Source organism: Macrotis lagotis, chromosome 2 (genome assembly GCF_037893015.1).
Source record: "Macrotis lagotis isolate mMagLag1 chromosome 2, bilby.v1.9.chrom.fasta, whole genome shotgun sequence".
In the NCBI taxonomy this organism is placed as follows: domain Eukaryota; kingdom Metazoa; phylum Chordata; class Mammalia; order Peramelemorphia; family Peramelidae; genus Macrotis; species Macrotis lagotis.
Window position 1 is genome coordinate 274,276,171 of NC_133659.1, and position 18,388 is coordinate 274,294,558.

The 18,388-nt window shown below is 33.1% G+C and overlaps 1 protein-coding gene across 3 annotated transcripts in view; it reads right to left on the reverse strand.

The window, feature by feature from the left end:
- Nucleotides 1-18,388, reverse strand: part of LOC141514973 (oxysterol-binding protein-related protein 8-like) — a 70,321-nt gene that overhangs the window by 15,235 nt on the left and 36,698 nt on the right. For 2 of the 3 annotated variants that reach the window (XR_012476172.1, XM_074226186.1), the window contains exons 2-7: nucleotides 13,831-13,901; nucleotides 9,417-9,508; nucleotides 8,015-8,217; nucleotides 3,220-3,391; nucleotides 2,430-2,536; nucleotides 270-507 (exon numbers count right to left, since the gene is read on the reverse strand). Coding sequence is in view for 1 of the 3 variants with exons in the window: in XM_074226186.1 (XP_074082287.1) it covers nucleotides 270-286 (17 nt within the window). In the remaining 2 variants the exon portion in view is untranslated. Of the gene's footprint in view, nucleotides 1-269; nucleotides 508-2,429; nucleotides 2,537-3,219; nucleotides 3,392-8,014; nucleotides 8,218-9,416; nucleotides 9,509-11,121; nucleotides 11,175-13,830; nucleotides 13,902-18,388 lie in introns of all 3 variants that reach the window. The other variant, XR_012476171.1, reaches the window with a different exon arrangement.

Below are 18,388 nucleotides of genomic sequence, written 5' to 3' on the forward strand. Positions count from 1 at the left end.
TCTGAGACCGGATTTGAACCCAGGTACTCCTGACTCCAGGGCTGGTGCTTTATCCACTGCACCACCTAGCCGCCCCTAAATGCATGTTTTTAAAGAACATTAGGTATATTATTTCCTGAAGTTTCTCACAGATTACTAGCTGTGTAAAATAAAAACAGAACATTTGTACTAAAACAGAAATCATGCAAATATCTCTGATTAAAAACAGATGACAGGACTGACAGTTGGTGTCCTCAAATGGTAAAAAAAACTTAACTTCAGGTTCTTACCTCTCCAAGTTCTTCATGGCTCTGCTCTGTATAAGTAGTCTCTTTTAGAAGTTCAATGGGCTCAGGCTCAATATAGGAATCATCTTGTCTTTCTGATGTATCTGTATTACTTTCTTCACTTTTCCCAATTCCCTCATTGTCAGATTCATCATGTTCATGATCATTTTCCTTATCAGATTTATCAGAGTACATGTCTTGGTCCTTAAAATGTTGTCATTCGATTTCACTATCATTTAATCTGATGTAGGGGAAAATTTAAGAAAACAAAGAAAAAAATTTTCATTTTTTGATGAAGTTAAATCTCTACCATCTCTTTAACCTACCAGATAACTTATTGGGTAAATTAGGATCTATGACCCTTGAGATGGTACAGAGTCCTGGGTCTAGAGTCAGTAAAGTCCAAATTCAAATCTGACCTCCAGTACTTGATCTTGGACAAGTCCCTCAACCTGTGTTTGCCTCAGTTTCTACAACTGTAAAATGGAGATAATAATAGCAGCTACCTACTAGGTTGTTATGAGTATCAAATGAGGTAATAGTTATAAAGTACTTCCCATAGTTCCTGGAATATAACACATGTCATAGAAATGTTGGCTGCTATTATATTATGTTGATAGTATATTCTATTACATTTTTAGAGAGCTTTAATATTTGGCAGCTCCCCAGATAAACAAAATTTTACTACTCAGGTTCCTGAAAAGAGACCTGTGTCTGTGAGTCACAGAATCTAAGAACTGGAAAGAAAATTTGAGCCATACAGTGGAGCTCTATCCTGATAAAGGATCCTCCAGTTTCTACTGAACACTTCAAAGACAGGACCTCAATAGTTTACAGCACAACCCACAGCAGGTTTGAATCACCTATCTCTTGCTTTATATAGTGGCTATCAAGTAGACGTGTATTTGTTGGGGACAAGGGAGAGAGAGTATAATTAACAGTTATTTGATTATAATATGGTGGTTAAACCTGGCAGATAAATTTCATGATTATGGTTATGAATTCGCAATACTTAAGAAGAAATAAAAATCACTCCATGGTGAGAACCAAATCACTAAATTGAAGAGTGCCTTAAGAGAAAAATAATGTACTTAATGCTTAAGTCTTAATATGAGAGAGACTTCAAATGGCCCATGAATTATATGGTAAAACTCAAGTTAATGTTCCTTTAAAAAAAGCATTAACTTAATTGAACTACTTTAATGTTGGAAAAAAAGTTTAGAGAAAAAATAGAGCATTATCTATTTTTCAACTAAATGAGAATCTGAAGGATCTAATTAGTTCAATCTTCTCATTTAAGAGATGAGGAAACTGAGTGAACTTAAATTGCCCAACGATACACAAGTATTATGATATCATTTCTTGCTGCTGGTGTTCAGTAATTCAATTGTTTCTGACTCTTCATGACCCCATTTGAGATTTTCCTGGCAAAGATACTAGAATGATTTACCATTTCCTTTTTGAGTTCATTTTACAGATGAGGAAACTGAGGCCAAAAGAGTAAAGTGACTTGCCCAGGGTCACACAGTTAGCACATGTCTGAAGTCATATTTGAACTTAGGAAGATGAATTTTTCTGCCTCCAAGCTTGGCATTCTATTCACTGCACAATATGACATAAGAGACATTATATATCATCAAAAATACTATTAAATCTTTTTGAAAACTGTTTCCAAATGATATTTAGTGTTCTGTTTACTATATTCTGTAAAAAATGGATTTCTTAAAAGTTTAAGGAATTATATCAGTGTTATTCCAGTCTTCCTCCTCTAAATTTCTCCCTCTGTAAGGAGGTAACCTTGGGTTCTAAAAGGCCATGTCAGCAGTGACATGGAGTGTCAATTCTGGCACATCCAAATCTAAAGAGAAATGTTTTTATCATGAGACCAAGCAAGTTCTTGTATTTTTGTCATCTAGATTTGGAATGCTATCACCAGAAAGTTGACTATCAAGTGAAATGTTTTAATCACAGCAACTCATGAAGATAAACCTACTCAACACAGAAGGTTACAATCCCTTTTGATAGAGTGAATATCCACACTAATGAAATAATAGATCCTTTAAGTAAAAAATGTGCAAAGCAGTCAAGTGAAGACAAAAGGTAGAGAGAAAAGAAACCTGATATTAAAAATATACATCTCAAAGCCATTTAAATAGTACCTACACACAGTCCATCACCAGACCTATTCTCAAGGAAGTCCTCCTTTGAACAGATTTTCAGAACTACCACTCTCCAAGCATAGTCTTCAAGAGTCCAAAGTCACTTTCATCCTACAAGGAAACAGAGAAGAAAGGGGTATAAAGATGCTTTAAGGTTTGTAAAACATCTTCCTCACAACAATCCTGTAAATTAGATGGTACAAGCAGTCTTACTGTTGTATGGAGGGCCTGAACTTTAAAATCATTCAATCCAAACCCTCATTTTAGAAATAAAGAATTGAGGCCCATGAAGATAACTTGCCCAAGATCACAGTTGGTAAAAGTAGCTAAGCTAGGATTCAAACTGAGGTTTTCTGACTGTCTTTACCTCTCTAACATAATTCTGGATTGTGAAATTACACAGAAAAAACAAAGTTCAGTCAATAAAGATAAAAAGAAAAAAAATTGTGTCAAATCAAATAAAGAAAGAACAAGAGATTACTTAGCCCAGGATTCACAGTGGAATATTCTTGCCCTTCAAGAAAGAACTTATTGCTATAAAAGGGGAGTTATGTAGTATCAGAACAGCTGTTGGCATCTAGCAGGAAATGTTTTCTACATGTTATCAACAAAGATCTAGCTGAAGTAAGCTCAAGCCTCTGCCTTCCTCACTGACAAGAAAGTTCATCTTCCAGTAGCATCTTCTAGGTTAGGCCATATTTTGGGATCATTAGTAAAGTTGTCAATTTCCCAACAAGCCCATGGCACAATATTGCCTTTCACACTAGCCAAGCTAAAAGACAGTGTCTACTTACTGGAAGTTATTACCACTGTGGAGATTGTTAGCATGAAGCAAGCCAAAAAATGTCACATGTGTACTTTTTGATGACATGCTCAAGTCATGTTCTTTACGTTCCCTGATCATTGTGCGTTTAAGAAGACTGGAACATTTCAAAGCCAATTTCAAAGCATCCATCCAGCATCTGCCTAAACAAATATATAGACTGTTTAGTGTAATTTAAATTCTAACACTAGGATTCACCTAAATTTAACTATTAACCAAGAAAATATACTTTTTTTCCACTGAGAAACTGACACTGTCAAAAGTTAACCAAAAAATACATTTTTTCTTGATATTAAGATATAGTTTATATAATTTTTACCTTATTTATTCTAGCACAGATTCATTAGCTTTATATCTCCAAATGAGAGCTTATATGGTATAATGGATAAAAAGTGAGAACTGGGTTCAAGTTTTACTTCTGGCATATATATTGACTGTATGGTCCTAGATAAGTATAAGTCATTAAGTTCTCAGTTGTCTAAGTCATTTCCTAAGGTTATAAATATAAGTATATATATCAACTTGCATTGGCAGAAGAGTTTTCTCCCTAGAAGTTCCCTATTCCAATTAAATCATAGGTCAATCCCTGCTCCTAAATAGCTTATTTAAAGTTTATAACGTATTTTTCAGATACTATATATGTATGTGTGTATGTATATATATATATATATATATATATAGATAGATAGATAGATAGATATAGATATAGATATATGTGGTTTTTAGACTTTTCCAATAAGAAATTTTAAAATATGGTATATCAAAGGTTTCTAATTTTGTGAGGATGTTGGAGACAGAGAAGATTTATTTTGAGGCAATATTACTTAGTAGAAAGAACTCTGAACTTCGATTAAGGTTAGAAAATTTGAGATTGAACTGGCTCCATAGTTTACCAGCCATGTAATCTTAGGTAAAATATGTGACCTCACTAGCCCTCAAGTTTCCTTGAGGATCTGTAAAATAGAGAAAATGGGATTTTGAAATGGGAGGGACCTTAAAGATAACCTCCTCTAACTCCTCATGTTATACATGATATATCTCTACAGGTAAAATAGGTTATATGTTAAAGGAAATAACATACAAAACAACATCATCAATTGTAAAACATTTTATAAATATATTACTATATTAAAATATATAACATCTTTTAAAATATAAGACAATCTAGCTTTCAGATATTTACTTACCATTACCTTTTAACTCTAATACTGGGAAAGACTATTAAATAATTCGGGTATATCTATTCTTTAAAGTAGTTACACCATAGGAAGAAATTAGCTCTTTTGACTGCCACATTTCATATTATACATTTTATCTGAGCACTATAATGTTATTATGCCCATACTATATTTAAAATAAATACCACATATTTTATGTAAAAAAAATATTTAAATTACTTTTTCTAGCACAACTTAGGACTAGCTTAAAGAAGCAAATATAGTTTAAAAACTAAAAAAGTTAATTTCCTTCTCAATTCTATCTTTCACATTTTCGATCAGTTTAGTTTGATTCTGAAATTCAGCTTTGTGAAAAGATATTTAAAATAAAGATACTCTCAAGTAGCTAATTCACTGCCCTAAATAGATTGCTTCTTATTTTTCTATGAAGTGGCATGAAACCAGCAGCCTAAAATAAAATGAACAGAACTAACAGTTTAACAATATAACTGTGGTACTTTTAATAACATTCATAGTTAATACATTTTGTATATTCTATAAAAACTCAATTCTTACAAAAATAAGTTTGAAAATAAATAAAGAAGAAAAGGTAATTACCATCTGATTTTGAAATAGCTCGAATGATCAAATAACTGCTAGGTAATGGCTGAGTTATAGACCTGACTATTTCACCTTTTGGGCCCTTAAAATATAAGCAAAACAAGTGAAATATAATAAGATTATTATTACTTATATGAGTGAAGGGTGCTAGATTAAAAAAAAAAAACCCTTCCTATAATTTTAATATGATTATACAAAAATACCTGTTAAGCTGGAAAGTAATCCTTTTTATTGGAATTTTAGGGGCTTTTTTAATTAAATAGGAAAAAATTCTCTAATAATGCCTATTAAAATCTCTTATAATAGAGCAACTTTCTTGTTTTTAAAACCCTGACAACTTAACCTTTTAACTGAAACTAAACTTAACTAATTTCTTAACTAAAAAGCACACACCTTATTCTTTCCAAGTTCATTTTAGCTAATAATGAGTTTAAAACAAAATTCTAGTTCCATAGTATTCCACAATAATAATAAGATAAAGAATACTGGACAATTTCCAGAGGTTTTTAAATATGCTTTAACTACACTGAGAGAAAAGACAGAAATTAAATTTATCTCAAACAAGATTGAAGAAGGTATAAAGATTCTCTCATTATAACAACTGAAAATTTTGTTTTTAAAAACATGACAGAACCTATAATTTGCTGTCTGAGGAAAAGGAAAGGACAAAATATCTTTTATTTGCTGAGAAATTACACAAGATATAGATAGTACCAAGTAATAGCCTCACAGGAACATAAACTTGAACTGAAGTGTTCTGAAGTTGGTTCAACTTACTCATTTGAGAAGATAAGGAGAATGAGGTCCAGAGAGGCCAGGGGACATGGGTAAAGTCACACATGCACTAAGTATCAGAGGTGAGATTTAAGCCTAGATCTTCTGACTCCAGAACCAATCTGCCTTCAGGCAATAGATTATTCAATCCCCAATTTTAAGTATTTAGTAGGTCAGGCTTGGATGGAAAAATGAGAAGTTGATGAGAAGAGTCAGGGCTTAAAATACCACGTGAGAGGTTTGCAATTTATCCTCTTTTACCTTTTGACTGGAGGAATTGCATGGCCAGATAGATCTATGCTCCAGGAATATATCTTGGCATCTAGAGGACTAGAATCAGTGAGACTAATTAAGAGACTATTACAAGAGAATAAGACAGGAAATGATAACTGGCTGAATCCAGACAGTAGGTCTAGAAATGTTTTAGAGGCAGAAAGGACAAATCTTGAAAAGTGAATGGGTAGCAGGGAAAAGAAGATGCTGTGTATAAAAAAACATCAAAGGTCACACACGAAATTTTTCTTTACATCAAAAATAGCATATAAATCTCAGAGCTGTCATAGCATACATTTTTATTGAAAAAATCATTCCTCTAAAAAATGAGAACAATAATCTAACTCTACCTGATTAGAATTCTCTGCTATTGCTGCCACACCATGCTAAATTAAAAAAAAGAGTCATAAAATGGATATTCTCTGTCCTTCAACTGGGGAATGACTTAACAAACTGTGGTATATGTATGGCATGGAACACTATTGTTCTATTAGAAAACAGAAGGGATGGGAATTCAGGGAAGCCTGGAAGGATTTGCATGAACTGATGCTGAGTGAGATGAGAAGAACCAGAAAAACATTGTACACTCTAACAGCAAAATGGGGGGTGATGATCAACCTTGATGGACTTGCTCAGTCCATCAATGCAACAATCAGGGACAATTTTGGGGTATCTGTGATGGATAATACCATCAGTATCCAGAGAAAGAATTGTGGAGTTTAAACAAAGACCAAAGACTATTACTTTTAATTTTAAAAAACCCATTTCTTATTATGTAATTTTGCTATCTCTTATACTTTATTTTTCTTCCTTAAGGATATGATTTCTTTCTCACCACATTCAACTTATATCAGTGTAGACCATGGAAACAATGTAAAGACTAACAGACTGCCTTCTGTGGGGGGAAGGGGAGTGAATCAAGAATAGGGGGAAAATTGCAAAACTCAAAATGAATAAACTCTTTCTTTAAAAAAAATACCTCAGCTGAGGTAAAGTGAGGTCTAGACCTGTTATCAGAGAAGATGGTCTGAGTTCGAGTGTCACTATTTAATACCCATGTGACTTTGGCAAATCATTTAATGTCCACGTATTTCAACTTCCAAATTTATGGTTGGGACATCTATTTCCTAAGGTTCCAGGTTGAAATTTTACAGTTGATGGGCATGATTAAAAAGTAGGTAATAAATAATGCAAAACTAATTAGCCCTAATCATAAGACAACCAGTTCATCTTCTTGAAAGGAACTATGTCCCTTCAGTTACTAGAAAATTTAACTGTCTTACAAGTACAATAAAGTATAGACTGAACATGATGACACATTAATCCAAATATCAATAATTTTCATAAAGATAATTTGCTAATAGGCAAGACAGAAAAACAGGTAGGCAAGAAAGTCAATTAGGACACCCCAGGTTTCAGTCCCACTTCTGAGACATATGGGTCTTGTGATCCTATGCAAATCATTGAACTGCTGAGCACCCAGGTGACTTACTAACTATAAACTGAAGAGCAGGTGTGAATTGGTATTGGTAGAAAATTTTTCCTCATTCAAAATTCCTTATATTAATGAAATCATAGGTGTGGTACAAAAACTTTGAATAATGTAAATAAATTGAATTTCTGATGAAGGAATTAATGAATGCCCAATGTTTATGAATGCTATATGAAGGTACTACTTAGTAGAGGGTATCAGAGAAGTGAAGTAGAGAAATAGCCAAAGATCCTTATCCATCACTTTACAACCTGGTTAAAATTCACATTCACAAATAAAATAACAGTATTATACAGCAACACACTCACATATGTAATATAGTACAAAGTGAATCTTTCAACGAAAACAAAAGAAAAAGGAGCAATATGAATGGGAGTAAATGAAAATAATCTTTTAATGAATTTTGATTTCTGTTCAGCAATTTACACAGGTACCAACCTTATTCTTACCTTAACTGCCCAGTGGACTGTTCCAAAGGATGGAAAAGTTTGAAACAAAAGCCATCTTTTTTGGATGGCTGCTCAATAAGTTCACAGGCATTCAGAAGAACTGTTCCCACCCACTGACCGTTTTGGGGGGTTTTATAAATCAGCAATACTCCAGGTTTCAACACACACCAAAATTTGGTCTAGCTCTTAAGTGTACCATGAATCTACAAAAGAACAAATTCAAAATGTAAAAAACATTAAAAACTGTAGAAAAATCTTTTGAAAAATAAATTTCTCATTTAGTGAGAAAGTTGCAAATAAGTCAGAAGATGTTAAGTTTATATTTAAATTCAAGCAACAATGTTAAATGTTTTAAATTTTCATTCTTGCAATTAAACCACAACAAAATTCAATTTCCTTGTTCCTCAGCAATAACAGGTATTTACTGTCAAGGGTTATACACGATAAATTTTGAAATCAGAAATTAAATTCAAATATTTCCCTAGACTCAGCAAATATACATACTTGAGTGTTCAGTATAATGGAAACAGGATTAAATAATTATTTTTTCCTATCTGAATTTACTTTCATATAAAGTAGACAATGACAGAAAAGAGGTAAAGAAAATGAAGAAAGGGAAGAATCAGAAACAAAGTACAGCTTTGACTTCTGGATTACAACTTTTAAATGATGTGCCTTCACCTCTCAACTGTATATACTAGAGTACCATGAAATAGTGGGGAAAACATCAGACTTAGATTCAGAAAAGATACAAAGGAAAAATTTACTAACAATTTTGAACTGTTCACAAATGTTTGCCTTGGCGGTGATGGGTGGCCTCCTCACTGAGCATTTTCAAGCAATTCATGACTATTAGGCAGATGGATAGTACTGTAGAAGGGTTTCTCTTTCAAGATATTTGTCAGATTAAATAGGATTCTGAGACCTGAGTTCAAATGATGCCTGCCTAAAACATTTATTTAGCTCTGTGGCCATGGACAAGTCACTAAATTTTTCCATACTCAGTTTCTTCATCTATAAAATGTAGATAATAAACACAGTTACCTATCTCAAATGACCTAATATTTGTAAAGTATTTTTCAAACCACAGAGGACACTATAACTATTATAGTGCTAATTTCTCACCAAGACAAATACAAAATTTAACCACAAATCTAACACAAAGTCAAACCACTTTTCAATTCATTCCTATGAATATTTGATTCCTAACATCAAATCAGAAAACAAAGTTTCTTGCTTCTTATTAAGAGTAGAACATGAAACCTCTGGAATGTAATTAAAAGTTCTTCTATCAGAAAATAAGCAGTCTAAGAGTGGTTTTCTACACTATCTTTTGGAGATTTGGGGATTCTAGACAATAATTACCAAACAACTTAAAATTTTAGCTTCAAAACAAACTGACCTTCAACCAGTCAGCCATAACAATAACTGAAGGTTATTGAGTAATTCTTTTGTGGCTCTCTTCTTTTCTTCTTGGTAATTTTCCTTTTGTACCTGTTTTTAAAGAAATAACATTAAATATATAATGATTTTATGAAAATGAATATAACACATATATAGAATATGGAATGGAAAAATTCTCAAAACACCTGGAATAATTGGATCACAAATATATAGAACTCTTAGAAGAGATTTTACAAATGATCTGAACAACTATCTTTATTTTACAGACAGATAACTGACTCCGATAAAAGTTAAGTCACTCAAAGAGAGAAAGTCGGAGTAAGACTAAAAACCCATGCTCTATGAGTTTACAGTTTTAAGCATGCTTTCCTGGGAAAAGCCAGTGTTGCCCATTAAACCTAAAACTCAGAACAAAGTAAATATAAATCTTGGCATGATTACATTTATTCATTTAAAAAATCACCAAGGTTTTACTTATTATAGGTAATTTGTAAGAGAAATTATTAACATATTCCTCTGGTTATTTTCCTATTTAATCTTTTGGCTGCAATAAATTTACCAATGCAGAAAAAATTTTCCAACAGCAAACCTGGATGAAATACTATTTGTAAAACTAAAGAAGTATGCCAGTAAAATATTTTTTAAAAATTTTGCATCCAGAGATTTCTTTTAAAACTCAGTCTACTCTCATTTCTGAGATTGACTTGTAGTAAATTACAGTAGTAGGCTAATGGTATAGATAAATGGACAGGACAGAAGGTTTGTAAAAAATTAAAAGGAGAATTATTTTTATTGTCTTTGTCAAACTTCTTTCTCTGTTTTACTAAGTTTAAGTTTGTAAGTATATCTTCCATACTGTTTTACTGAATTTAAACCTAATATACAAAAAAGGTAGGAACAGTCAATGTTGAAGGGGTTGTGGCCAGCAAGTTTTTATTAAGGATCTATATGCTTTCAAGGGAAGACACATGGCGCCTCCCAGGAGCTTAGCAGTTTATTGAATGGAGGGATGATAAGGTCAGACCTGCACTTTAAGAAGTGTACTTTGATAAAGGAGTAGAGAGTCCTTTCTTTTCACAATCTTTGCCTTTTCTAACTTCCACCTCAAGGGCCATAACTATTCTTTCAATTCACCCAAGTTCACAACTTTCCATTGCTCACTCCCTTTCATTCAATCTATCAAATCTATTACCAGGTCTTACTGATTCTATCTCACAATGTCTCTCCTAGTTGCCTCTCCTCATCACCTCATGCCTAAATTATTGCAAAAGTTGTCTGGTTTTTCTCTCTGTTTCACCTCATTTCAGTAAACTCAACTAGAACAGAATTTAAGTCTCCTATACATTTTAAGCTACTAATATGTAAAGATTTTTTGCACCATGACTTTTGGGACATCATAAGTATTAAACTGGATTATATTCCTTTAAGCAAAAGAAAAAAAATTTGTTTAAAAATGGCAATGTTCATTACTAAAGCAATCATAAAGTACTTATAAATGTCCTATCACCAAAAAAAACTTTTCTTGATTAAAACAGTATTAGACATTTAAAAATTAAATTGGCATAACTGTTGAACTAACTAAAAGATTTTCCAAGGAAAACTATACATCTTTTATCTTCCTTTTTAAGGCACTTAAAGAAAATTATGGAGGAAATTTAATTCAAATAGTAAAATTTTACTGGTATCTTCTGTTTTTACCTTACCAGCATTTTCCAATATAATTTTCCCTCATTCCCCAGGTCCTGTGATCCCATTGCTAACAACAAAGAAAAACAAAAAATTAAGCAAAACTAACAAAACTACCATATACCATTGCATACAGTGTGACATATCTATACACCCCTACCTCTGCAAGGAAAAGTAGAAGGTAGTTCCTCATAGGCTTTTCTTTGGGGTCAATATACTTATAATTTTCATAGCATTTAGTTTCAACTGTTGTGTTGTTGCTGCATTTTCAACATTTCTTTTTGTTGTAGTCAGTATGCATACTGTTTTCCTGGACTGCTTGTATCAGTCAATGTTTTTCCACACTTCTCTGTATTTAACATATTCATTGTTTCTTATAAGATAGGAATACTCTATTACATTAATGTAATACAACTTATTTAACTATTTCCCACGGGACATACATACTAGCACTGGGATTTCTAGGTGAAAGGACTTGAGCATTATAATTACTTTCTTAATATAATTCCAAATTTTTTTTTAACATGTTTGGACCAAATTCACATAGGAAACACTATACATTGTATCTTTCCACAACACTGTTCTTTTCCTAATCTCTCTAATATTATCATGACCACCACCAACTTAGTTATTTATTCTTAGCTCATCACCACCTATATCCAATCCGTTGTTCAGTCTTGTTAATTCTATCTCACAATGCTCTTCATGGAGGCCTCCCCTCATTACCTCCTGCCTTCTCTATCACAAGAGCCTTCTGGGTGATCATTGTTTTTAATTCTTCCAAATTGTAGATTGTTTTTAATTCTTCCAAAGTTGTTCATTTTTATAGTGTCATTGTGGCTGTATGAATTGTTCATATTTCTCTCTCCACTGTGGATTAGTTCACACACACTTTAGAGGTTTCTGTGAAACTACTGACTTCACTCTTTTTTTTTTAGGGTTTTTTTTTGCAAGGCAAACGGGGTTAAGTGGCTTGCCCAAGGCCACACAGCTAGGTAATTATTAAGTGTCTGAGACCGGATTTGAACCCAGGTACTCCTGACTCCAAGGCCGGTGCTTTATCCATTACGCCACCTAGCCGCCCTGACTTTACTCTTTATAGCACAGGAATATTACATTGTGTTTGTGTACCATAACTCATTGATTATTCCATAACTGATGGGTAAGAAAGGATCTTCTACTCTTAAATATTCCCTTTACGTGGATGTTATTGACATTTTATTTTCTTTACGAGATTTCAGGCCCAAGAGCTCTATCTGCTGGACAGACCACCCAGCTGCCCCCCTTCTAGATTATAAAAACCCTTTTAAAGCAGAAGCCCTGTCTTCTTGCTTTCAGTCCTTTCAAACCCCCAGATTTTTAAATTGGGCTCAAGATGATTTTAGGACTGCAGTTTGGACTACTGAAATAGGGTAGAGATTGAATATGGGGAGGAAAAATTTGACTCTGTTTTGGAGCAATTGAGAAAAAAATGATGAACAATCTTCTGACCCAGATATTGGTCTAGATTGTACTTCCTGACTGAAAGAGAAGTAGAATAATTTAGGAAGGTGTGGCAAAGAATCTGGTAAGAGTCAGAGGAAAAAGAGAAGGCTAATAGTAGCTGGTGATTCCTTGACCATGAGGACTGAGGCAGTTTATGGTCAAGCTGATGTCTTTCCAGGGCATGAAATCAAGACAAAGAACTGCCCAACATGAACCAAAATGGGTAACAACTATCTACTTTGGCTGTACACTGTTGCCAGAAGGATATTAAAAAGAACTATCAACAATTATGAAATCTCGGGTAAGAAGGTGAAGATCACAGGAGAACAAGCTTGCTCACCATGGCCTCAAAGGAAAAGGACACAAGGCCTAGAAAATGGTGTCTGACAATGTTTATATTTCTATACCACAGCTTATAATGTAGAAGGGTCAAATTCTAAGACAAATATAGAGTATACCTAATGTAAACTGCTAAGAATATATTTGCCAAATGTCTTGATAATCTATTCAAAAGGATTTTGATTTTACCTCCTGTTGAACTGGTGATAGACTTCAAGTGCAGAATGAGATATATATATTTTTGGACATGGCCAAGATAGGGATAAGTTTTGTTGGACTTGTTATGAAAGCTTTCATCCTCATATTTCTTAAGAAAAAATTGTTTGATGGAGAGGAGAGAAACACATGAGAAATGAGAGATAAAAAATGCTTATGTAATGGCATTGGAGAATGTCCAGATCACCTTACCTAGAGGCACTGTACAGTTGGCAATCTCTTACCAGGTAGATAAGAGTAGTTTCCTTGGATTGGCTACGGAACTGAATTAACTTTAAAGCTAGTTACACTGGAATAGTCTCTCTTTCTGGCATGGAGTTCATTCACAATGTATCTGTATATGCACCATAAATTGAACTAGGAAAGGGAAAACACACACACACACACACACACACACACACATGCACAATGCACAGCCATGTGCACATTGCATACACGTGTGCACACATATATACACATGCACACAGTTCATGTTATATATACAGACATGTGTGTATGCCCTGCACATACATACACTGTGTGTACCCACACATATACACATGAATGTGCACGTGTCACAAACCAAATTATGTCAACCGATACATATGTATATAATATCAATTAGCCACTAATATAGATATTACTGCTGTCATCTTGCATATGCAGAATAATTATAACAAAACTTTTAGGAACAATAGAAAACTTACCTTGCTTTTTGACATAGAATGTGAAGTTTCTTCTCTGTTTTGAGATAGATCATCCTTTCCTCTTTCAAAACCTTAAAAAGAAATTAGTATTATTATTACATTAATTTATTTTTATTTTTGTAACTTATACTCTTAGAGAGCTACCAAAAGCACAAAAAACTTAAATTATTTGAATGTGGCCATAAGGTTTCCTGATTTTACAAGCAGACCTCTATCTGTTTACTATACTAAGCTGCTTCTCATACTTTAAATAATTCCACATGACACTGTTTTCAGTATATTTAGATATTAGGTGTTTGTGTATTTTTAAAATTAGTCATCCTCATAAAATCACTGAATATACAGAAGTCAGTTACACAATTCAATTCTACCTAAATTAATTAAATGATTCAGTGTCATACAATCAAACATCAAAATTATTTTAGAGAGCTAGAAAAAATAATAAATGTCATCTGGAAAAACAAGCTCAAGGACATCAAGGAAATCAAAGAAAACAAAAATTCAAAAGAAAGTAGTCTTGATTTCCCAATATATTTTAAAGTGATAATTATTGACACAATCTGGTACTGGCTAAGAAATTGAATAGTGGATCAGTGGAATAGTTTAGATTATATAGTAAATAGTTTACATTACAGTAAATGATGCTAGTAACCTAGTATATAATAGTATATAACCTAGTATATAATAAACCCCAAAATTCAAGCTTTTGGAACAAAAATTTATTTGACCAAAACTGCTGGGGAAAACTATAAAACAGGATAGTAGAAATTAGATATAGACCACATTGTGAAGCAAGATACGGTCAAAATGAGACATGATTCATAAAGGGTGATACTATAAAGAAAATTAAGCATGGGGTAGTTTACCTGTCAGATTTATGGATAAAGGAAGAATTTAGAACCCAAGAAGATACAGAGAGCACTATAAATATAAATATAAAATTATATAATTTTGACTATATAAAATTTTAAAAATTTTGTGCAAACAAAACTAATGCAATCAAAAGCATAAGGAAAGCAAAAATAAAACGGGGGGGAATCTGGACAAGGTCTCATTTCTCAAATATATATATATATATATATATATATATATATATATATATATATATATACATATATATATACAACTGATTCAAATTTATAAAAGTACAAGTCCTTCCACAACTGATAAATGGTTAAAGTATATGAAAAGGTAGTTTTTTAGACAAAGGAAACAAAGGTATAGTTACTGAAAAAAATGCTCTAAATCATCAATGATCAGAAAAATGTGAATTAAAACAACTGTAGGTTACCACACTTCATACCTATCAGAATGCCAAAAAAAAGAAAAAGAAAATAATGGAAGTTGGGATGTGAGAAAACTGGGGCAGGCACAATGCATTGTTGTGAACTATACCAAACCATTCTGGAGAGCAATTTGGAAGCATGCCCAAAGGGCTATAAAACTGTGTATACCCTTTGATCCAGCAATTCTAATTCTAGGTCTATATCCCAAAAAAGGGGAAAGGATCTATTTATAAAAAAATATTTACAGTAGCTCTTTTTGTGGTGGCTAAGAATTGGAAATTGAAGTGATGTCCATTAACTGGGAAATGGTCAAAGAAGCTGTGGTATATGGAGCAATGTAATATTATTGTGCTATAAGAAATGAGAAGCAGGATGATTTCAGAAAAACTGAAAAAAATTATATGAACTGAGTATAACAAAGTAAACAGAACCAGGAGAATATATACAGTAACAGCAATATTATTCAATCAAGAACTACTGTGGCTTAGCTATTCTTCGCAACAAAATGACCTGGGACAATCTCAAAGGACTGGGGTGGCTAGGTGGCGCAGTGGATAGAGCACCCACCGGTCCTGGAGTCAGGAGAACCTGAGTTCAAATCCAGCTTCAGACACTTAATAATATAGCTGTGTGGCCTTAGGCAAGCCACTTAACCCCACTGCCTTGCAAAAATCTTAAAAAAAAATCTCAAAGGACTAATGAAGAAGCATACTATTTGCCTTCAGAGAAAGAACTGATATTGATTGAATAAAAACTGAAGCATGCTATTTTTACTTTCTTTCATTTTTTTATTCTAGTATTCTTGTACAAAATTACTAATATGGAAATGTTTTACATAATTGAATACATGTAACCTATGTCTGATTGCTTACTGTTTCAGTTAGGGGAGGAACAGAATTTAAAATAAATAATTGGGGTAAAAATTCCATTACAAAACATCTCTTCCAAATAAAAAGAATCTCAATCACTTAACAAAAATCATTTATTAAGATAAAATCTAATATATTCCCACACATCCATGAACTTATCAATTTGAATACCCTGTCAAATGACTGCAAGCCATTCATGGCTACCTATCCTAATTTACTTTTATCTATGTCCAAAAGGTCCAAAGGCACAAAAAAAAATGAAAGAATGCTTCAGGGTCAGTTCACCAAAGACTAAAGCATCCATGAAATTCTTAGGATTTTGTTGTTGTTGTTGTTAATGTTGTTTGAAGATTCAAAAATTAACAGCCCTCAAAAAAACCAAATTCTGCAATTAAAGAGAGCTGAGTCCCTTGGGTAATTTTCATGTCTGGTCTGGAATTTATTACATTCGTACAACTTTTCCAACTTTTAAGATGTCACACACAACCAACATGATGCATATAAGAACAAAACAATGAACAATGTTATGCACAAAAGTAGTCTGCAGCATGATGTTAAAAATTTTAAGGATTTATGATGCTGACAGCCTAACACCAAGATGCAATTAAAGAATGTTTTAAGACAAACAAGAGTCAGCACCAGCAGATGAACAGCCAAGATGCTTCAAGTACTATGTAGATCCTCTATGAGACAAACATGGAAGGCTCTAGACAAGAATCACACAGAAGAAGAGAGCACAGTTTGAAATCTGTACCAAATAAGGGAATGCACATATATCAGTGAGATCATGAATCTACTAAAGTATGCTATAAATCATGCAAGTTCTAATTCTCTTCTAATTAGAAACAGATATGATACAAATTCTAATGTTTGTGTTTTATACACACACACACAAGGAGCCAGGTGTATTGGGGAAAAATTAAACATATGAGAGCTTAATAACTTAAGAACTTTTTTTATTCATGACATTTTCCTTTGGTAGATATTGATCTAAACTGCATGAAGCTGAAAGGGACAGGGAATACGGAGGAAGAGATCCTAGCAAGTTAGACCCCTGGAAGGAAATCTAAGATGAAATTTCAAAGGCACAAATGTAACATTTTATACTTGGATTCAAAACATCAAATTTGTGAGGACAGGATGAATGGGAAAGGAAAGATTAAACAGAAATTTTTCAGAAAAAAAGGATCTGGAAATTTTGGTGGATTATAAACTTAATCTTAAATCCAAAAAGCTATTCTGATTCTGATCTGTATTGAGACAGCTTCCAAGAATAGATGTTGCGGTCATGCTGTCCTCTTTCCTGGTCAAAGTACATTTTGAGTATTGATTTTATTTCAAGACACCAAAGTTTAAGAAGTACTTTATCTAAAAGGATAATCCAGTTGATAAAGAACTTTGAGTACAAGTCATATGAGGACTGTTTAAAGAAATTAAGGATTCACGAAGAGAAAATGCACAGGGACCAGAACCATATTCAAATATGTAACAGACTGTCACAGAGAAAAGACTTATTCTGTTTGGCCCCAGAGGGTAGAAACAGGAGCAATGAGTGGAAGTTGAAAAGAGGCAGACTGATGGTAAGAAAATCTTCCTAATAATAACAATCACAAGTACTCAAGAATGGAATGTGTTGCTCTAAATCATGATCTACAAGCAGAATAAGGGCAACCCTTTGTTGAGCACAGTGTAATGGAGATTCTTTGAATAGAAGATTAGGGAAGTATATTTTAAGTCTATAATTTATCTCTAATAATGCAGTTTACAATCCATCCCTGCTTTCCCTCTCTGATCCTTGGAAATCCTCCAAAGTGGATACACCTAATGTGTCAGCATCTTCTTGTAAGAATATCAACATATTCACTATATAGTTCACCTTTCCTTCCTTATGCTTGATATATAAAAAGCCCAGCTCCTTTTCCAATTATACAGCTTTTGGATGAGCTCTTATTCCACTCACTGTATACAATTAATAGTCTATAAAGTCACATTCATAAATTATAGCTGGATATGTTGTATCAGTGTCCTTCCATGTCTCTCTCTGTGTGGTTTATGAGTTTACTTTCTCTAAAAGGTTGTGTATTCCATTACTAGCAAGCAATATTATTGGAAGAGCATCTATATTAGAAAGGTCTTTATAAAATCATTCTCTGAAGAGACATGATCAAAAGGGACTTACAAACTATTAACAATTATGTGAAAGAATGCTACAAATTGAGGGCACCTATGTAGCACAGTGGATAGAGTACCAGACTTAGAGTCAGGAAGACCTGAGTTCAAATTCATATTGATACTTACTTGCTGTGTGACCCTGAACAAGTCATTTTACCATCACTGCCCCACAAAAAAGAGAATGCTACAAATTACTTCTAAAAAGAAAAGGAGAAATTAAAACACCAAGTG